Source organism: Canis lupus, chromosome 7 (genome assembly GCF_003254725.2).
Source record: "Canis lupus dingo isolate Sandy chromosome 7, ASM325472v2, whole genome shotgun sequence".
Lineage (NCBI taxonomy): Eukaryota > Metazoa > Chordata > Mammalia > Carnivora > Canidae > Canis > Canis lupus.
In genome coordinates, this window is record NC_064249.1 from 10,009,619 (window position 1) to 10,032,753 (window position 23,135).

General features: G+C 36.9%; 1 protein-coding gene across 6 annotated transcripts in view; it reads left to right on the forward strand.

Moving 5' to 3' along the window:
* The window catches only part of DTL (denticleless E3 ubiquitin protein ligase homolog), a 75,697-nt gene that overhangs the window by 16,825 nt on the left and 35,737 nt on the right, over positions 1 to 23,135 (forward strand). For all 6 annotated transcript variants that reach the window (XR_007411807.1, XR_007411808.1, XR_007411806.1 and 3 more), the window contains exons 11-14: positions 3,252 to 3,364; positions 9,508 to 9,597; positions 11,849 to 11,984; positions 21,119 to 21,951. Coding sequence is in view for 3 of the 6 variants with exons in the window: in XM_049112082.1 (XP_048968039.1) it covers positions 3,252 to 3,364; positions 9,508 to 9,597; positions 11,849 to 11,984; positions 21,119 to 21,951 (1,172 nt within the window). In the remaining 3 variants the exon portion in view is untranslated. The remainder of the gene's footprint in view (positions 1 to 3,251; positions 3,365 to 9,507; positions 9,598 to 11,848; positions 11,985 to 21,118; positions 21,952 to 23,135) is intronic.

Consider the following 23,135-nt stretch of genomic DNA (forward strand, 5'->3'; position numbering starts at 1 on the left):
CAGAGGTTTTTGTTAATGATAACTTAATGTTGATCTTTTTTCTAAACCAGATTTATTAAAACATAGGAGGACTTTGGGGTCTTTGATTAGTTTCAATGATGTTTTCAAAGATGTATTTTCTTTGTGATAATTTCACAAGCAAACAAAATCTTGCTGAATATGGTGACTTAATTTTAACAGTGAGTCTTTTCTGAAATTATGCCCATTTGACTATATTTAGAATTATCTCAATTTTTGTAGGATACAAAAGGCTGTTTTCAGCTTTTATCTTGTTTGGAGGTTGTTTGTTACAATTAAGGAGCTGAATATTTTAAACCCAAAAATAGTTTTTATCTACCTTTTATCAGCCTTCTTAATGTCGGGCAGTGTCTATTTTATCTCTAGTTTTCCCCAACCTCACCTTTTTTTTTTCCCTTCAAGAAAATTAAAATTGAAATCTGGTGTTTAAAGTTGATACATGGCACTTAAAAAAAAAAAAGAAATGAAAGTTTCTCAGACATACTCTAAGAAGGCTATTTTGGTTACATAATTTTGAGAACCTTATCAACTGTTGAGGTAAGCTACATATTAGTACCTGGTTATTACTCAGGTATAACTCTGTTCTATAACCAATCCCTAAAGCTATCTAGCTCCCACTGAAGTAGGATTTACTATTAAATAAGAAATCTTAAAATAGTACAGAACTTAGCTAGGCTTTTTTTTTTTAATTTTAAGATTTTATTTATTTATTCATGAGAGACACACAGAGAGAGGGGCAGAGACACAGGCAGAGGGAGAAGCAGGCTCCATGCAGGGAGCCTGACGTGGGACTCGATCCCGGGAATCCAGGATCATGCCCTGGGCCAAAGGCAGGCACCAAACCGCCGAACCACCCAGGGATCCCCTTACAGAAGGTTCCAAAGTCTGCCCCAAGCCAATATTAGGAGTTTGAGTTCTGTGACAGCTTTGTAGTTGGTATTTCCAATGCCCTGGATTAGATCTGGTGTTGTCTTTAAAAGAGCAAGAATAGGGCAGCCCAGGTGGCTCAGCGGTTTAGTGCTGCCTTCGGCCCAGGGTGTGATCTTGGAGACCCGGGATCGAGTCCCACATCAGGTTCCCAGCATGGAGCCTGCTTCTCCCTCTGCCTGTGTCTCTACCTCTCTCTCTCTCTCTCTGCCTCTCCTGAATAGATAAAATCTTTAAAAAATAAAAAAGTAAATTTAAAAAAATAAAAGAGCAAGAGTATTTGGAAAAGGGAAGCAGTTTATAACTTTCGCTGTTTTCCTGAATGAAATCAGAACTTGGACAGCGTCTAATTTAGATAGTCCTATAAAATAGACTTTTCAAAATCTTTCTCCAAAAGATAAAAGCATAATCCTAATTGTATTATCGAGTGTACAAGAGCTCTTTCTATGTCATTTTTTGTAGTGTGACCCTAAAGGGGTCCTTGAGTTTAGTCAAATATGCTCAAGGCAACTTACTAATAATTTATTAACTTTTTTCCTGTTCTCCTAAAATTATTTTATTGGCTCTGATAGATAATTAGATAGGTAGGTAGCTATGTTCCTTAGAGATTGAGTGACAGATGTGTAGGACAGGAGGTAATTGCTTACCTCCTGAGCTTAATACTTCATCTCCCATACTTTTAATTCACAGTGTTTTATTATACTAAGTGATGTTCACACGGATGACTCTGAAGCACTTCACTGAAGCATTTTCAGAGCCCAAATTATTATTTTTTTAAAAGATTTTTAAAAAATTTATTTATGCATGAGAGACACAGAGAGATTGAGAGAGAGAGAGGCAGAGACACAGGCAGAGGGAGAAGCAGGCTTCATGCAAGGAGGCTGACATGGGACTCGATCCCAGGTCTCTAGAATCACATCCTGGGCTGAAGGTGGCACTAAACCGCTGAGCCACCTTGGCTGCCCAAGGCCAAATTATCAAAGAAAGATTAAGCTGGGCTAATCAAAGCCAGTACAGGTTTTAGGATTTTTTGAATGCTTTGAAGCATTGGCAGTATATGTGATTAGACCAGCAGAGGGCAATAAATACTCACAGGTCTAGTGGAAGATTTGGTCTGTAGTTTTCCATTCATAGTTAGGGTTAAAAAGATAAACAACTATACCTTTAGAGAGTTGTATTCAGGAGTAAAGGAGTCTGTTTATTTTGTGGGGATTTATCTATCATAGTAGATAAAAAGAAAATGTGTATCTGAATTGATTCATATTCTGTTTAACATCCACTGTCGAAGTGTAGGTGCTTTAAAAACCTATATTTGGTATGTAGGTTTTTTCTTAAAAAGCTAAAAATACAAAGCCTTTTTCCAGTTTTGTTCTGGCAAAAGGAATTTTTCTGTTAACACTGAAGGAAAGCCATTAAGCTCCTTCCTTTCTGTTAGAAGATTGGAGTGAATATTGTTTCCTGCTTAAATATATCCTTAAATTTTCCAATAACTGAGGGGTTTTTTTGTATTTTCTATTGTGTTCTGATACCAGAGGCCTCAAATTTTGGTCATCTTAGGTTAGAAGAACCCATCAAGCACATTGCTAGATTGAGTTACTTGCCCTTTTATCACAGATAGTAAGAAGTCTAAGCCTGAAGGCTAAGCCTAACCTAGTTGAAGTATCTTACATACAAACATAGAATTTACCCCACTAGCTACTTCTCAGCCTATTCAAAGTGTTAGATTAAAAAGATTCCCACCCCAATAAATAAAAAGATTCCCACATTCCAAATTAGCTATCCATAAATCTTAACACTTTCCACTGATTATTACCTATTCATGCAATAAGTGTTTGAAGATCTACGGTGTTCAAAGCACTGTGAGGTCTGGTGGGGAAAGAATAAAATGAAATTCACCTTTAAGATTTGAAGTTTATGAGGAAGAGGGACCAATGTATTATACAAAGGAGAAAACCCTACCCTAGAGTGAGGAAGGAGGCTCAGATAAAGGCATTTTACTAAAAGAGTGGACACTAGTTGCATTCTTCTCCTTAAGAATGTTCTCCATTACTTTCTCTTCTATAGCTAGCTCCATATCAAGTATTTGGCCTTAGATCATGAGATTGGGTCTAATATAAAACCTCTTTCTGAGACTTCTTTACTTTTCTGCCAGTTCCCTTTAATTTAGTGAATGTAACTTGACAATGTTCCAATATTCAATAGTTACCACACTAATAAATCTTGTTAGAACATGTGTACTGTCTACATTTATTTGAACATGAGTAATAACAAGAACCAAGTAATTGGATTTTTTTTTCCTCTGGCAGTGGCTATCTTCAATGGACATCAAAACTCTACTTTTTATGTTAAATCAAGTCTTAGTCCAGATGACCAGTTTTTAGTCAGTGGCTCAAGTGATGAGGCTGCCTACATCTGGAAGGTAAGTTGCCAGACTTCCTTCACAAATAGGAGGCTAAAGTATTCTTACAAATATTTCTTCTTAGATGAGTAAGTTTAATGTAAACTACTATTAACTTTTCCTGCAGTAGATGTTCAGTAAAAGTTAATTCTTGCTTCTTAACATAGCCAGATCTCACTCTGATTGTCAGAATATATCACACTTTTCACGGCCAGAGCTTTTCAGAAATTGATAATCCATGTACTCCCGCAGTTTCACAGATTATCAGGAAATTGAGAATTCAGAATACTGGAGATAACCTTAACTACTTTATTCTGCTTTCTGGAAAAACATGTTGGATTGCCTTTCTGTTCTGTGTTTTCAAACTCTTCTTTCAAAATACAGTATTTTAATTCCCAGGATCCTATGCCCAAATCAACCACAGAGCCTTGCACAAAACACTAAAAAATATTTGTATGGTAATTATATTCTTTATTTTCTTACAAGTGGCCAATCTTAAGGTGATTAGGATAGATGTAGCCACTTGATCAGTTTTATATATACTTAATAGCATTATTTAAATTTTTTTATTTTGCAAGTTCCCATTCCTGTTCACAAGTCTATCTTCTTTCTTTTTAAATATACGTGATTCCTAAAGTGACTACTATAAGCTAAGAAGATTAAATTTGTCCATTTGAGGTTCAGTAGAGAAAACTGAAATATTACACAACAAGCAGCACTTGCTGACCACTGAAAAATAGCTCTTTCTATGATTAATTATAGAAATATCTGGGAGTTCAGAGACAGAAGAACATTATAGCATCATTTTCCAGGGCTAAAAATTAATTATCTTCTAGATTGCCGTGTAATATCATAAATGTCCTTGATTTTGGTGAATTGAATGATCAGAGTTCACACATTTTGGATTTTTTTTTTAATTAATTTATTTTAGAGAGAGTGAGCAGTGGGGAGGAACAGAGGGAGAGGGGCAAGCAGACCATGCTGATCTCAGAGCCCAATGCAGGGTCCAATCCCATGACCCTGAGATCATGACTTGAACCAAAATCAAGAGTTGGACGCCTAACCAAGCCACTGAGGCACCTCACATTTTGGATTTTAGAGTCATGATGTCTAAAACTTGATAGATTCATAGGTTCAATGTTATCATATCCCTTCTCAGGAGGAAATTATATCATTCTTAGTGCTGCCAAGCTCTGAGAAGTCACATCTTTAATACTGGCTTAGGATGGAATAGAACCTGTCAAGTATGAAGCATAGTTCTTCAGCTTAATTTCATCTGGTCCAATGGACATACTAAAAATGATTTTTCTGTATACCTAGAAGTGCAAAAATGCAACTCTGCTTTAAGAGTTTTTAGTGATTTATATCCTAGGTGGTCACATGGTGGAGATGTTGTTTTATCCAAGATTCATTTGTTTTAACTGAAAATTTGCTTATAAAATATATACCTGAGACTCCCATCCAAAAGAGTTTGTACCTAGTTTCTTGTCTATGAAATTTTATGACTTGAGTTTTAAACTTTAACAATATGTGTTACTAACACTAATGCTTTCTTCTTATATTTAAAATTTTGAGTTTCAAGTTTGGTCTTAATACTTCTTATTTTACTTGTTGTTTTCCTTTTCTCCTTCTCTCACTTTCTTATCTTCATTCCTTTTTTTTACTGCAGCTCCCAACTTAGCAGGAGGATTTTGTTACTACCAAAGTTTGTATCTTTTTAAGTTTTTAAATTCTTTTTTTTAAAAAATTATATACGTTAAAAACATAATAAAAGATTGTGGAAGAAATACTTTTGCACTGATCGTTTTTAAAAATCATTTAAAATCAGTTTTTAAATTATATACACATAATTATGCATATAATTGTATATTATACTTATATGTGTTTGCATGTGTATATAGACAGTTTTATTGTCAGTTCTTAAAATTCCTCTCTTGCTATCTCTAGTACAAAGCCTTTTCTTTTGTTTTGTTTCAGGGAATGAGGGTTGAACATTGGTTTCTCTCTCTAAAGATGTTCAGTAAAGAGACTTGGTGGTTGTTACTAACCCATTTTCAGACATCCAGTCAGTGGCTATCACATACATGAGTGACCCAAATTCCTAGGCTGGGTCACATGTCAGTGCTGAATGATGTGGTTCAGACATGATGTTCTCCTCCTGCCTGTCCACACATAACTCAGTGTGCAGGCTCTGATATTTGAGATCCTGGCAAGCTTACTGCTCCTAAAATTGAATTTGCCTAGTGAGGTGGCTCAATTTCTCTTTTCCATGATTTAAAAAAAGGGGTGGGGGTGTAGTTTAAAAATCATTCCATGCAAGCTGAGTATCACACTGTTAGGTTATCTTGTAGCTCAGCTATGTTTCCAAAAGGTCAGAATTGTCTCAAGTGCCAAGATTTTTCCTATGTTAAAAAGCCCACAGGCCCAAGAAAACAGAGTGAAAGAAAGGAATTTCAGATCTTAAGACCTCAGAGAATGGTCTTTTAATTTTTACCAGTGCTCAGCAAAGGGGAGATGTAATATAGACTGATACTAAGGCCCAACACCTAAAAATACAAACAGTTAATAATAGTTTTTTCTTTCTAATTTCTTACCCTTTGTCCCATCTCACCACCTCCCTCCCTTCCCTTGTTCATTTCTGTTGTAGCCACTGAATAGTATTGAAGTGGTTATAAATAAACTCATTTGGCACAGTCATTCTACCGCTGACTGGCGAAACATTGAGCCTGACACTTTAGGAAGTGTAAATGATCTCACGGCAGAAATAAAGATGAGATTTGGTTTCTGACAGGGCAGAGTAAGGAGATTTTTTGAGGAAAGGTGCTGATCTTTTTTGCATGTTTAAGGATACAAGGTGTTTTATTAGATGCGTAATTTAGAGTCAGTTATTTCTAGCGATAACCTTCATAGTTCTAGGAGTTTTAACTTGGGGATTCTTCATGTCTTGAATTAAACTCTGTATAACGACCAGAATTTATAAGAGGGGACAGTTTTCTGTGTTTTGACCATCTCCAGAATGCATAGGTATAAATGTCTCTTGGACTTAATAATTTTCTCTAACTACTTAAAAGTAGAGGGAGGTTTATAAAAAATGAAATCCTGCAATTATAGGAATGTTTTATCATAATGAAGTGACAATAAATAAAACCTTACTTGAATAAAAATGAAGGATTTTAAAACACACTGAGTTTCGCTGGAGGAAATTCCTCTTTGAATTAGTCAATAAATACACTATACCATCCTAGGATAGTCCTAAACTGTAAAAGCCCTTGTAACTACTATTCAAACAAACTTGCCAGACAGGAGTTGTCATTTCAGTCCACAATATGCCCATCTCTCCACTGTTTTTATTGAGATAGAATTCACATAGTATAAAATTCATCATTTTAGTCACAGTTCAGTGATTTTGAGTACAATCACAATATTGTGCAACCACCACCACTATCTCTCATTCCTAGACATTTTCATTATTCCAAAAAAGAAACACTGTATCCTTAAAGAGTCATTCTTCATTCTCCCCTGCCCTCAGCCCCTGGCAACCACTAACCTATGTTCTGTCTATAGATTTGCCTATTCTGGACATATCTATAAATGGAATCATACAATATGTGATCTTTTATGTCTGGTTTATTTCACTGAACATAATGTTTTCCAGATTTGTTGTGTCATTGCACGTGTCAGTACTTCATTTTTATGGCTGGATATCCATTGTATGGATAAACCACATTTTATTTATCCATTTATTAGTTGGTGGACTTGTAAATTATTCATTCCACTTTTTGGCTACTATGAACATTCATGTACAAGTTTTTGTTTGAACATATATTTTCAATTCTATTGTATGTATACTTAATAGAATTGCTACATCCTGGGGTGCCTAGGTGGCTCAGTTGATTGAGTGTCCAACCCTTGTTTTTGGTTCAGGTCATAATCTCTAGGTCATGGAATTGAGCCCTACAATGGGCTCCCCATTGGACAGGGAGTCTGCATGAAATTCATTCTGTCTCTGTCTCTGCCCCTTCCCCCACTCACATGCATGTGTGCTGTCTCAATCTCTCTCTGAAATGGATGAATAGATCTTTTAAAAAAAATTTTACCTGAGTCATATAGTAATAAATTCTGTATTTAACTTTTTAAGGAACCCCTCCCCCACTTTAATGCTATGTAAAGTGCCTGGCTTAACAAATACTTTCATTGTCATTATTATTCCTTTTTTTTTTTTTTAAGATTTTATTTATTCATGAGAGACAGAGAGAGAGAGAGAGAGAAAGGCAGAGACACAGGCAGAGGTAGAAGCAGGCTTCCTGCAAGGAGCTCGATGTGGGACTCGATTCTGGATCCCAGGATCACACCCTTCAGCTGAGGGCAGACACTCAACCTGGGAGCCACCCAGGCATCCCTGTCATTATTATTCCTACCTTATTATCAGTTTGTCAAAAAGTTTATCCAAGGGGTCTTTTGTTTTTGTCTCCTAGATCCTATAGATAAATGCAAAAATGTGCATGTATTCTATTGGCAGATGTTTGGTTTTTCTTGAAATTAATTTTAATTCTTTGTGTACATGGTTAGGTTCCCTTAGATTTTGTAATGCCTAGAAAATTGAAGAAGAGGCAGTATCATGAAATGACAAGCTAGAGGCCACAAGCAGAGTAAACCAATGGAATAGAATAATGTATTCCTACCAGGGAGGATCAGTCAAGAGGACATTAGGATTTTCACTCCCTTTTAATTTGCTGCTACCAGTCCTACTTGGGCCTTGGGTGAAGAGAAACTTAATGGGTTGGGGCCATCCCAAATGGAGGAGGGAGGAGAATTTCTGTGACTCCTGAAATAGAGACTATCTTGAAAGTCTTTTCCTAAAATATGCTACCTTGTGAGAGAATGAGTTCTTGTTCTCTGTGCCATTGTAGCAGGCAGAAAGTGAGATCCTTTTAGATAATACTCAGGAAAAAGCTTTTTCTGTTAAACTCTAATTAACCCAGCAAGGCAAATTAGACTCTACTCTTTCTCTTCTTTTGCTCTTTGAGTCATTACATGTGCCACTTAACCCAAGAGAGTAGTAATAATTGAGTTGGATGACCTTATGAATCAGCGTGTTGACTCCCTTCACTACAATTGAAGGAATCTATTTTCTTAGTCATTCTTAGAAATATTCTTTCCAGAGTTGCCTCCACTTTCTTCATACAGATGAGCAATGATTCAGAGCCTCAGGAAAACGAAAAGAGAATAATTCCTCTTTTTCAAACATGTGCTAATAATAGTTATGTGAGTTTATATCCCATATTGTGCTGATTAATTCCCATGGCCTCTGAAAGGGATTGACAACTCTTATGAATGAGTCAACTGTCAAATGGATATCACTAGTGGCATCCAGTGAGGGGCGATATCTGATCTGTCACGTGTGTAGTACTGCACAATATGACCCTTCTTGATTCATTAACATGTAGCGGTACTTAACTGAAAACTCACAATTTCTTTAAGCAAATTAGCCAAAATGCAATTTTAGAGGATTTTTTTTTTCCAAAAAAGATACCAAAGTGCCATGTAAAAGTATATAATTTATATTGCTTCAGAACGAAGGGATATAACTTTAGGGACTTTGGTAAAAATTAGTGAGTCTTTTGCGTGAAAGACTGTCCTCTTGTTGAAGGAGAACTAGTAGTATGTCTGAGATGCCTCAGGGTTTAGTTAATGTAATGTTCCTGGAAGTAGCTGATTAGAGAAGATCTGAAAATATCTAAGGTATGTAAAAAAAAAAAAAAAAAAAAAAGACTCCAGTCGAAGTTCACACTACCTAGCCAGCTGAACCCTACCTATCCTTATAGAAACTTTATTAGCGAAGAGGTGAAGAACAATGTCATTCTTGAATTTTTGACAAAATACATATAGCTAAGTAGTCTTGAATTGAAATAAGACCTGTCCTGGTATGTAAATTCCTATTATTTGTTTATTTTTGCTAATTTCATTCTGTTAGATCAGTGACAGAAATGCTTTTATTACCCATTGGGACTCTTTCTGAGCTATAACTAGGCATATTTAGAGATTATATTGGTAACAATCTTGAGGCTCTGTAAGACACAAATATGGAGAGATTCAAAGGCTTTATGTGGGAGACCTAATATTGCTCTGCTGACTTGTTTTTTCCTTTTTTGATGATATGCTAGGTCTCCACACCCTGGCATCCTCCTACTGTGCTCCAGGGTCACTCTCAAGAGGTCACGTCTGTGTGCTGGTGTCCATCAGACTTCACAAAGGTTTGTAAATAAATCTCTATAGTTGGTTTAAAAAGTAGATCACAGATTTGTAAATTTTCTCAAGGTTAGTCTGAGAGTTATGCAGACTTTTATGTTTAAATAGAGATGGAAAAATCTAGAGGCCATCCAGTATCTATCTCACCATTAGTCATATATATTCTACTTTACCAATAGAGAAACTTAACTAAGGAATAAGAATGAATTTCTTGATTTCCTACAGTAATTCCTTTCCTAAACATAGAATTAAGTTTTTAATGTAATTAAATTTCATCAGAAAATCTAAGGTAAAAAAAAAAATCTAAGATGGAAAAACTAGTTTTTTTAACTCTCTTCATATTACCAATGTGATATGTTAATGGTAACATCTTGACTGTTCTTCACAGTCCAGTTTAGTTTTCACCTGCCTAAACTGTACTTACTATGAAGTCATAGTGTGTCAGGTTATCTATGCTACACTGTATAAGTAGCTCCAAAATGTTTTAGACATTTCTCACTTTAAAAAAATTTTTTAGCAATAATACTTCAAGACAAACAAAATACCTGAAATGTAGAAAGGGCAGAAACATAAACTTTGTGTACATGTAGAAATTTCATACAATAGTGGCCTAACTTCCACTCACTTTCCCAGCTTCTACTGCTTCTGGTCTTTGGGTTATTTTGGGTTTACAAGAAATATCACTTCTGTGGAAATATCCCCTTTCATTTATGACGTTTTGAGGTTTTGGTCCCATCTGTTTTTTATCTTCTAGAAACTTCTTAAGGTCTGGTCTACTCATGGCATCCCTGCTAGCTTTCCAGTATTGCTCTGATTTCTTTTTATTTCTGTATCTGTATAACCATTTCTGTGGTCAGCCTCATGATTGACCTTTTTTTTTTTAACTCATTGCTTTGATTACCAATAATTACATCCCAATGACTTTCTGAGATTCCATGTAACTTCCAGTGAAATATCTGCTTTTAGCATGGAGTTTTGTACCTATTTAGTTATTTATGTTCTCTTTTTTTCAACTATCCTAGATTGCCTTTATCTATATGCACAGAAAATACTCACCTATACTAATATAATGACTACTCATTTAAAAGGTTTTTTAAAATAATTTTATTCCTATCCTAGGGTTAGGAAGATAAAATATGGTTTTAAAATCTAGCCTTTGAAATTGGAAAAATTTGGATTTCAGTTCTAGCTCTGCCACTTAATTGTGGTGACCTTGGGCAAATAATTGTATTCTTGTTTTATGGATGAGGTTATTTGAGTTCAGGGCTTTTTACATTGTGAGAATTAAACAATATAAAAAATGTAGATTGTCCGATGCACAGCAGGTACTCTGGAAATAATAATTCTTGTTAGTACACCATAGAGTAACTGAGGATTCCAGGCGTTTCTTGTTGAGCAGTTAAATATGTGTGTCTTCTTTTGGCCTCCCAGTAAGGAAAGGAAAAAGCTGCCAGTCTCTTGGGGGCCAAGACTTAAGAGAACGTGTGTTCTTTTTTTCTCTCTCTTCAGTGACTGAAATAGAGAAATTATATAAACAAATGCTGGGGAACAGCTCTGGTACCAGTGGCCATTTGCCACAAGCTCTTTAAGCTGGACTTTCTCTGCCATAAAAGGCTTGGGACCAAGATCGGGAATGGTCAGATATTTTTAAAGGGGCAAAGGTTATTTTTAACTTCTTTCAGCCTAGTGAACTTGTTGTTTTCCCAGATTGCTCTTTTACCTATCTGAAAAAGAATCTTAAGGAAATGGTTTCATTCTACTTGTCACAGCCTACTAGAGTCATGGACTAAGCCTGATCTTGGAAATGATCCCATTACTTCTGCACTAAGCCAGAACACGTAGAATTCAGAAGAAAGTGGTAGAAATTCAACGTTGATGACATACACTGGTTTATCATTTAAGAGAGAGTTAAAAAAGTATCGTAATTTTATATTTCATAGTTATATAGAAGGTGATGAAGATGATGACTTGCCCAAGTTTTTGAGAGTAAAATGAACCTGATTTTTAGGGCTTTTTAGGCTAAGGTCAGGTAAGAGACGACTGGTAGCAAAAGACATACCATCAGAATTATAAAGAAGCAAGAGAGTCCTTTGAAAATTTGGAGTGATTCCTGAAAGCAAGGGATGGAAATACATGATTTTTCAGATATCATTTTCTACATCCTGGTATATCAGACAGAGTCTTTTAACATCTACCTTTTACTTGGTTGTAAATCTTTGATTGAAACTTCTTAACTCCCTTCCTGATTCTCATTAGATTGCTACTTGCTCTGATGACAATACACTGAAAATCTGGCGCTTGAATAGAGGCTTAGAGGAGAAATCAGGAGGAGATAAACTCTCCATAGTGGGTTGGGCCTCTCAGAAGAAAAAAGAAGCGAGAGCTGACCTAGGTAAGGATCCCATGCATTTTTCTAAGTTGTTTATAGTTTGACTGGCTTCATTCTACAAAACAGAAGGATAAGCTAAATTTGATCTTGTTTTGGTATATTTTTAAAGCACCATCTTTTTCACATTCATTCTTTTTGATAAATATTTTCTGAACACAACTACGTTTATCATCTACACGAGGTACTGGACTACAGTGGTGGATTTATTGTCAAGTATTTATTGAACTTCTATGTGCTAGGCATTGTTCTGAGTTGCTGGAGATTTAGCAACAAACAAAAGAATCAAAAATCCTAAAGATGTAAACAAAGTTTACAGATTAGTATGAGAAGCAAAGAAACATGTTAAAGTAAGATAGGTACTATGTCAAGGAATAATAAGTACATAGGAAAAAAAGGAACACTGGAAAATAAGGTGCCCAGGGGAACTCAATATTTAGATGATATTTGAGTAAGGGAAGTGAAATAGTGACCCAGGTGGACATTTTGAAGAACATTCCAAGCAGACAAAAAAGCAAATACAGAAGCTCTGAAGGCTTGACATGTTCCTGTGGCTAGAGCAAGCTAAGTAGAGGGAAGAGAATAGTAGTGCAAAATGAGGTTCTTGGGCTTTTATTCTAACAGACAAAAAGCTATTGCAGGGTGTTAAATAGAGGAGTATCATGATCTGACTTTTCTTAACTTGATCGTTTTTACTCCTGTGTTGAAAACAAATTGTAAAGGGATCAGTATAAAAGCTGGAAGCTAATTTTGAAGCTATTTGAAATAATCTAGGAAGCAGTGATGGTGATATGGACAGAGGGGTAGCAAAAGATATGGTAAATAAATCACCCAGGTTCTGGATATATTTACAAGGTAGTGTGGAATCAGATGTAGGATGTAAGGGAGAGTTACCAGGGATGACTTCAGAGTTTTAGGACCTGAAAAGCTAGAAGAATGGAATTGCCATTAACTAAGACAGGAATCACTGCAGAAGAAACAGGTTTGGCAGGGAATAGCCAAAGTTCCTTTTGGATATATTGTTTGGTATGATTATTAGACATTCAAATGAAGATGTCATAGAGGCAGCTAGATGTTTAATTCTGCAGTTCAGGGCTGGAGCTATAACTCTGGGATTCACCATCATATAGGTGAAGGAAGTGATAGCTAAGAAAGGAGAAAAGGTATGGGATCTGAGCCTTGGACCACCCCAGTGTTTGGAGATTGGAGGAGTGAAGGAACAGACACAACCAGAGATAGAGAAAGACCGGGAGAATATTGTATCCTGGAAGTTGAGTAAATAATGGAGAGGGGGATGAATTTGGTCAGATATTTTTAGCATTCCATGTAAGACAAGGGCTAAAAATTGGCCTTTGGATTTGGCAATGTGGGGATTATTTGATGACTTTAGTGAGAGCAGTTTTGGCAGACTATCAGTGTCTGATGGGTGTTCAGGATCAGAGAAGAGAACTCAGAGACTACATGTATAGAGGACTTTTTCAGGAAGTTTTGCTAGAAAGGAAAGGAGAGAAATGCGGTAGCTGAAGGAAGGAGCAGTGTTGAAGTTTTGTTTTAATAGGAATATAGCATTTTCTATGTGACTGGAAGGGTCCTATAAAGATGAGAAAACTTGATGCAGGGAAATTTGCTGGAGCAGTATCCTCAAGTGTGAGAAGATGATATCAAATTCACATGTAGAAAAAAAACAAACAAAAAAAAAACAAATTCACATGTAGAAGGGTAGGTTTTTGCCAGGAGTGTGGAAAGTTAATCCATAGTAATTAGAGAAAAAGTAGAACATATAAGCACAGTGAAGGTAGGTGGATAGATGGGATAATCAGATCTGTAGAAGTTGATAGCTTCTGTTTTCTTAGGTAGGAATCAGGATCATCAACAGAAAATAAGGATGAGGGAGGAGGTGGTCGAGATCTGAGGAGAGACAAGAAAGTCTAACATAGTCCTGCAGAGAAAAGAAGAGTAAATGGACCAGGGAAATATGGTTGTCAGGCAGGGGGTCAACTTTAGGCTAGTGGCTATGAATTAAAAGTGAGCAGTCAGCATGGTTGTGTGTCTGCTGCTCAGGTACAGGTACACTGTAGGTGGGGAGTTGCATTTAGCCAGGCATGTTGTCTAAATCCACAAAGGGCCAAGGGAATTGAGTGTAGATATGAGAAGTTGGCTATTATGACTGATACAGGATTGAAACTGGCTGAGGAGAGAAGTGAGGATATAGTGGTACTGGGGGAACAGTGTCAAAGTGGGGAAGATGAATGAATTGAGAATCCCCTAGGGACGAAGGATTTTTGTAATTGGAATTTGGAATTGCTCACAAAAGTGAGCTGGAAAATAGATGGTAATTGAAATTGAGAAAATGGAGGATTTACAGGTTGGTAGTAATAAGGTCAAGGAATAAGGGACTTGAGTGGGTGGAAGGACAGGCTGTGTAGAAGGCCATGAGAATGAGCAAGCAAGGTATTAGAAAGATCATGTATGTGGATTTTGTAATAACCATGAATTGACAGAGACAGTGTTGAAGGGTAGGAGAGTGCCTCAAAAGCAAAAATCTTCCAAGCACTGAGCCAGCCAGCCAGAAGCATTTCTGATATTACCAATAAATATGTATTAATAAGCTGGAAATTCAAGCTTAACAGCTCACTTTATGTTAGCCATCAAGACCTAAGGTAATGGGGAGTTGAAGATAAGTCTGCATATATGCTCATTTTTCCAATGACTTACTTGCTTAGCCTCTTACAAGTTGTTATAACCAGATAGAACTGGACTCCAGAGGGGTCCTTTGTTCTAAGTCTACTTCAATAAAGACTTTGATGCCTTTATTTTTGGTTTTTGTTTTTTTCTCTTTAAAAAAAAATTCTTTTTTATTAGCATCATAGTTTAACAAGTTAACTAGTTCTACAGAAGTGAATAAGATAAATAGCAGTCCCCAGAGGCCCTGTCCCACAGTTCCCCTTTTTCAGGGATAGCCTTGTCAAATCTTTCAGCTGATTCTTTGATACATATGTCTTTATCTCTAAGTAATATTTGTGCATTTCCATTTCTTTGTTGCAGTTCTCAACATTATCTGTTGACTTCTTACTTTGTGAGATAAGGATTTAGCTCTCTGTGTCCCCACTACTACCAAACCTCTGTATACTCCATATTCCCCTATCTTCCCAATACAGCATTACAATTTGGGTTTGATCAAGATTTAGGTTTTTCTTTTTTTTTTTTTCTATTCAGAATGGAGTTACATAGTAAACTGCTGTTACTTTTTACTTCCTCTACTTTTTTTTTCCTCTTGAGGCTTTTTTTTTTTTGCCTTGTGAAGATCTATTCACATACCGCAAGTTCACCCATTAAAGTATACAGTGCAGTGTACTTTAGGATATTCAGTGTTAGGCAGTCATCAACACAATCTAATTCTAGAATTTTTCAACATCTAAAATGAGGGTTCTAATTTCTCTATATCCTTATCAGTGCTTCTTATTGTTTATCTTCTTAAGTATAGCCCTCCTAGTGAATATGAAGCGGTATCCCATTGTGATTTATATTTGAATTTCCCAATTTTAGTATATGTGCTGCCAAAGTGAGCACTAGATTTGAATTTCCCTAATGGCTAATGATGTTGAGCACTTTTTCATGTGCTTATTTGCCATTTGTATATTTTCTTTGGAGAAATGCTTCTCCACATCCTTTGCCCTTCTTTTAATTGGGCTATTTGTCTTTTTAATGTTGAGTTTTAAGTGTTCTTTATATACTCGCTGTAAGTCCCTTGTCATTTGAAAATATTTTCTCTTATTCTGTAGGTTGTCTTTTTACTTGCTTAATGATGTCATTTGACTCCGTTTTTCTAATTTTGCTGAAATCCAATTTATCTGTTTTTTCCTTTGTCATTTGCGCTTTTAATGTTCTATCTAATAAACCATTGCTTAACACAAGGTCACAAAGATTTACTCCTCTGTTTTATTCTAGGAGGTTTTTAGTTTTAAGGCTGTCTGGTCCATTTTGTTTATTTTTGTCTATGATGTGAGGTAAGGATCCAAATTCACTATGGATATCTAGCTTTCTCAGTATCATTTTTAAAAGAGACTATTCTTTACTCCATTAAATTGTTTTCATGCCCTTGCCAAAAATCAGTTGACCATAAATGTAAGGGTTGATTTCTAGATTCTCATTTCTGTTCCATAGATGTATACATCTATCCTTATCCTGTTACCACATTGACTTGATTCCTGTAGCTTTGTAGTAGGTTTGGAAATTGGAAAGTCTGAGTCCCCCAGTTTTCTTCTTTTTTAAGATTATTTTGATTTTGACTATTCTTGGTCTCTTATATTTCCATACAGATTTAAAAACCAGCTTGTTAATTTCTGCAAAATTGTCCCCTGGGATTCTGATAGGGATTGCATCGAATCTATAGATCAGTTTGGGAAATATTGCCATCTTAATGATGCATTAAGTCTTGTGGTTCATGAACATGGATATCTATTTGCTGCTTTTGTCTTTATATTTACTTATCTCCCTAATTTTGGAAAAGGAAAAAGAAAAGAATCCTATGAGGAAAAAGCCATTAGTGTTCCCACCACTCACAAATAATTTTAATTAACATTTATTTTAAGTTACTTTTTTGAGATTTTCCTCCTTTTTCACAGAGAGATTCTTTTTTTTTTTTTTTTTTCTTTTTTTTCCACAGAGAGATTCCTAACAGAGTTGTGTTATACTGTAAATACATTTGGATTTCTTGGGGATGTTTTCACTGAACATGATGTCTTAAGCACTTTCTATGTTACCTTTCAGCAAAATAATTAAAGTAGTCCAGTAGTAAATATTCCATAGTTTATCCAACTATTCTCTTATAATTGGAAACATTTTGTTTCCGATATTTTGTGAAATTTTTTCCTGAATTTAGGGTTCCTCCATCCTGTTAAAATAGATTCCCAGAGGTGGCATTTCTATTTTAATTGGAGTAACATTCTAAGAGTATTAATGAAAAGTGTGTTGCTTAACTAAGTATTTTTAGTGTGCTACTAATTATTGTTAGTTTTGGAAGCCAAGTCACAAAAAAAAGTTACACATGCTGACCATGTTTGAACCCAAATAATAGCAACAACAGCATTTAGCCAGTATTGAGTATTGGCACAATCATTCTAAGGACCTATGTGGATTATCTTCTTTAGTTCCCCAGACAACCAAAACTGAAGCTCAAAGAAATTAAACTTGGGATCCCTGGGTGGCGCAGCAGTTTGGCGCCTGCCTTTGGCCCAGGGCGCGATCCTGGAGACCCGGGATCGAATCCCACATCGGGCTCCCGGCGCATGGAGCCTGCTTCTCCCTCTGCCTGTGTCTCTGCCTCTCTCTCTCTCTCTCTCTGTAACTATCATAAATAAATAAAAAATTAAAAAAAAAAAAAAGAAATTAAACTTGCCTAAGATCACACAGCCTTGCAGCTGTAGTAGAACCAGAGTTCAAACACTTGCAGTCTGGGTTTTTAGATCACATTCTTAGAAGCACTCTACAGTACTGTCTCCCTTAGAACCCAACACCGGAAGGCATAGTTCATGACCCAACATAGATTTCTCTGTTTCTGGGTGCTGCTAGAGTTACTCTGAAGACCTCTACAGACCAACCGCATGTGTGAATGCCAAAGGCTGGCACATTGGCTATTCAACCCGTTATAATGCACCTTCCAGAAACAGATTGACTGCTGCTAATCACATTGCCATTTTGAAAATTATGGTCCTCTGTTTTCCCAGCTTCTAATTGCTACCCAACCTTTCATTGCTGTCCTGAGCTTCATGTCTTCTCTTCTGGCCTTTTTAAAAACACACCAGCCATAAGGCTTTAAATCCAAGGCATAGCCCCCTTTCCCTCTGCCCTACTTTTCCCAGCAGCACCTGCTCTATCGCTTACTATTATTTCACTATTTCAGCCAGCAATCTCAGCACTGTCAAGGTGAATGGTTGGTTCTTAACCCCAGCTGTACATTATAACCAGTGGTGAAGCTTTTTAAAAGTTTCTGCGTCCGCAGAGGTTTGTTCAGTAGGTCTGGGATGGGGGCCAAGTACTTGTATTTTTATAAAACTCAAGTAATTCTGGTTTGTAGCCAGGATTGAGAACCTCTGGTCTAGGCATTATTGACTGACAAAGATGATTGTCCTTATCTTAAAGAGAAGGAAACCTTACCTGTTCTATCTCATGTGCTGGCTGTAGTCTCACCAGTCAGCAGAATACTTAGAGTCTGTTTTTTGATGCCTGGAACCTCACCATCATCCCTCTCAGCAGTAATGACATTTAACAAAAAATTGTTTAATAATTCCTTGATGGGTACTACAGGGGCACTAGACCTAAAAATGAGTAAATCATCATTACCTGCCCACTAGGTGCTCACAGTCTAGTCTAAGAGGCAGATACAAAAGCTTTGGTACATTTATAAGCATTATTCCTTGCTGTATAAACAAAAGGAACCTACTTCCTGTGGGAGAGCAGGAAAGAAGTTTGTGAATTCTTCACAATGAAAGAAGCTTGTGGATTCTTCACAATGAAGTTAACAATGTCATCGGAGCCTGATACATGAGAATTTTTGCCTGGCCAAGAAAGGACAGGCTTGGCAAGAAAGTCACATGAACAAAGACAGAAATGTGACAGTGTGCAGCTTTTTCAGGAAGCAGTGAGTAGTCTCCGGTAACAGGATCCTAAAGTAGCAGAGTACATGATATGACTGAAAAGGTAGAGTGAGGCCAGATGGCAAACCCTTATACAGAGAGAAGCTCCAAAGTGACTGATATTGGTAAGCTATCTGTAATTCCTCAAAGGAACTGACTTTCAGGAAGCTTTTAGGATAGTAATGTAGTCTGCACTACCGTGTCATCTGATCTCATGCAATGCTTAGGGTCAGTGGAGATTCAGTAGATGATGTGCTAGAGGGCATGTTGTATTAAATCAATGGATCAATATAGTGGTATACTGTATAGCTGTTAAAAAGAATGCAGGGCATCTAATGTACTTGAAGAGATACAGAGAAAAAGATAACACTTTTAAGAGAAAAGAGTAAATGGCAGAATGTGTTTGTGGTGTATGTGTGTAATAATCTATTGGTGGGTTTTTAAGGTATGATATACTTTTGTGTGTGCTATTAGGCATATAGAATTGTGGGATGCACAAGAACACAAGTAAAACGAGAAGATTCGAAAGAGGACTTTTTACTTTTCACCTTATTCCCCTCTGTAACTGTTTGAATTTTTTTTACCATGAACTATTATTATCTTAATCTAGTTACTGTTTTTTTTTTTTTCAAGTTTTAAATTTGGCCCAGAGTTTTATTACTCTTCAAAGCTAACAAACTCTTCTCTTTGAACCCCCATGATCCACTCCTTCCTTCACTTTAACATCCTAAAGGAAAAATGCCCTAGCTTTCCACCACATCAGATCCCTTGCTGACCTTTAATAAACACTTCAGATGTCTGCCACTCAAGTATCAAAAACTTAGATATCTGCTTGGCTCAGTTCCAGCTGTCCCTGACCCGGCTTTTCCTTCTTCCCTAATCCTGCCTTAGAACCTGCATGTTCTAAGACCCATACTATTTTAGGGCTTTCTGCTTTAACCATACCCTTCAGGCCACTTTAACGGAACTGATGACTATAGGATAGGGGCTGTGCAGTGACTGTTGACCTGCACTGAGTGAAACAACTGGAAAGTTTCTGTCTTCTGAAATAATAACTAATCGAGTTCTAGAACATGAGTACAAGAACTATGATCAGGTGCTCAGCGACAGGTCCCTGTCACTAACTTCCTTAGGGTTTTCCACGAATGATCTTTGTTGAAGGAGTGGCATCACTTTGGCCATTTCTAATCATATGGTTGACAGGAAATTTTAGGCAAAAATCCATTTGTAGAATTTCTCTGTCTCAAGGCAAAGCTGCTTGATTAGTGAAAAGCACAGGATAGAACATACAGGGTGACTAAATGCCTGAAATTAGTGCTTGTTAATCTGTATTCTAGCTAAAAGAAGAGATTGTATTTTTATGTCAGCTCATCCTAAATTCAATTGCATATAAATGCAATTCAATAATTAAACTGAATTAAATATCAGAGTTCTAATTCAAAGAGTTTGTGACTTAGAAATAAACTGATGGCCTTTCCTTGTTATTGGAGACAGGAACACTATTTCAGAAATCTAAAAAGCTCAGAAGGAAAGTAAGAAAATACAGAGTTGTCTTTGGTGGGGCCTAAGGGGAAAGAAGCATGAAGTTAATATGAATTTGCCTCAGGTACTTGCCATTGCTTATAAATAAGAAACAGGACACATAGAGAAGAGTTCTATCCACTGATTTGCTTTACTGAGAGCAAGCAGTTAGTTTCTGAAATGTTCTTTGGTATCCTTTGGCTTGTGGAAGATGGCCATTTGTAAATTAAGGTGGAAAACCAAGTGAGGCCTAATAACCTTAACAAGTAATTTATTTCTTGTGGAGATGAAAAGCTCTCCATTTAACAGATCGGAAACTGAAGCAGAGGAGGTAGAAGGTTGTGTTCAAGTCAATAGTAAGTGATTGTGCCAAATTTTAGACCATACACTTCTGTTTGGGAGCCACTGTGCAGTGCCTCTCTGCCCTAGCATTACTCAAAAGTATTATCAGGAATCCTAATGACAACATTGCTTATGAAAACAAAATATATTAATAACCTTGAATGTCTTACTGTTACCTAAGAATACTTGTTAGCTATTAAAAATGACAGTATAAGTCTATATTAATGTGAGAAATGTTCATGATCTACTTGAAGCATGTTACTAAATAGTATACAAATTATGGTCTTATTTTCATATAGAAAAAAATTAAGGTGTATAATGTATATATTACATGCACAAGTATAGAAAAATGCTAAAAGTGATTTACCTCGATACTTTGAAATTTTTCTTTTAATTTTTCTGTATTTTCTAGATTTTTGTAAGTGTATGTTTTACAACAGTAGTTGGGAGGCTGTTAGGAAAGGGGAAGGAAAATGCTGCAAGGGTGTGGTAAGAATCCAATGATTTGTGTAATCTACTCACTGGGAAATCCATCCCTATAAGAGTAAGTTAGCTCTAATTTTCCTTGAGAATTCAGGAATTTTCTATGACTTTCACTTCTGATTTTTGTGACCCTCTGTTTTGTTTTGTTTTTTTTCCCAGTAACAGTGACAAATAGCCAGAGTACTCCTGCCAAAGCCCCCAGAGTAAAGAGCAGTCCATCCATTTCCTCCCCATCATCAGCAGCTTGTGCTCCAAGCTGTGCAGGAGACCTCCCTCTTCCTTCAAATACTCCCACATTCTCTATTAAAACCCCTCCTGCCAAATCTCGGTCTCCCATCAGCAGAAGAGGCTCTGTTTCCTCTGTCTCTCCAAAACCACCCTCATCTTTCAAGATGTCCATTAGAAACTGGATGACCCGAACACCATCCTCATCACCACCCATCACTCCACCGGCTTCTGAGACCAAGATCACATCTCCAAGAAAAGCCCTTATTCCTGTGAGTCTGAAATCATCCCAAGCAGTGGCTTGCTCAGAGTCTAGAAATCGAGTAAAGAGGAGGCTAGACTCAAGTTGTCTGGAGAGTGTGAAACAGAAGTGTGTGAAGAGTTGCAACTGTGTGACTGAGCTTGATGACCCAGTTGAAAAGCTTCATTTGGATTTGTGCTGCCTTGCTGGTAACCAGGAAGACCTTGGTAAGGACTCTCTAGTTCCTACCAAACCAAGCAAGATTGAAGGAGCTAGTATTAGTATTTCAGAGCCTCCTTCTCCTGCCAGTCCTTATGCTTCAGAAAGCTGTGGAACACTACCTCTTCCTTTGGGATCTTGTGGAGAAGGGTCTGAGGTGGTAGGCAAAGAGAATAGCTCCCCAGAGAATAAAAACTGGTTATTGGCCATGGCAGCCAAACGGAAGGCTGAGAATTCATCTCCACGAAGTCCATCCTCCCAGACCCCCAATTCCAGGAGACAGAGCGGAAAGACTTCTCCAGGTCCGGTAAGTCAGCTGTGATGGGAAGATGTGTTTCGTAACTAGAAAGGGGCCAGTGAGAAGATACATGCCCTAACTTGAAGAGGTCAGGCACAAGTCCCTTCTCAGAAGTCAGGATGCTTTCCTTCCTTCCTTCCTTCCTTCCTTCCTTCCTTCCTTCCTTCCTTCCTTCCTTCCTTCCTTCCTTCTTTCTTTCTTTCTTTCTTTCTTTCTTTCTTTTTTTTTTTATTAACATATTTATATACCTAGGGTTGCCAGATTTAGCACATAAAAATTCAGGACAAATATTGCATGGGACATATTTCTACTAAAAATTCCTTATACTAAAAAGTTATCTGTTTGAAATTCAAATGTAACTGGGTGTTGTTGTGTTTTATTATCTAGCAACCCTATTTGCTCCCATTAAAATGCCTTCTGTCAAGGTTCAGGGGTGCCTAGGTGTCTCAGTCCATGAGGCTTCTGACTCTTGATTTCAGCTCGGTCATGATCTCAGGGTTGTGAGATCGAGCCCAGGTCAGGCTCCAAGCTTGGTAGGGAGTCTGCTCCTCTTCCTCTGCCCCTCCCCACTTGCCCTGGTGCGTCCTCTCACTTTCTCTCTCTCTCTCTCTCTCTCTCTCTCTCTCTCTCTCTGAAATAAATACATCTTTTTAAAAAATTCCTTTTGTTACGGTCCATACCCCTCAGCCTTGTTGCCTAATTCCTCATGGCCTTCATCATCCTCTAGTATATCAATTCAATGATATCTTCCTCTTTGTTTAACATTATTCCCTCCCCACCCCACCCCTGCCTTTCTTTTTATTTTCCCCACCAACCCTCAGCCCCTGGCAACAACTTTTTATAGATTCCCTCCCCTTTTTATAGATAAAGCTGACATTCATGGGCAAGTTGCCAACATCCATAAATAGATTTCCAGTTTGTAATTATAGTTTATGATTATTCAAAATATAGTGAAACTTATATACTTACAAAGCAATTTAAATGCAGAATCCTTCCAGATTTTTATGATTTTCCCCAGGCTTTCTTTTACAATCATCTTACACCAATATTTTTGGCAATTCACTTATATCTATACTTTTTAAACATTCAGCTTGGTCTCACTTAACTTTTTTGGACTCATTTCATTGACCGGCATAATATTTAAGTTAATTTCAAAAACATGTTTTGCTGGCAAAAATAGGTTTGTGAACTTT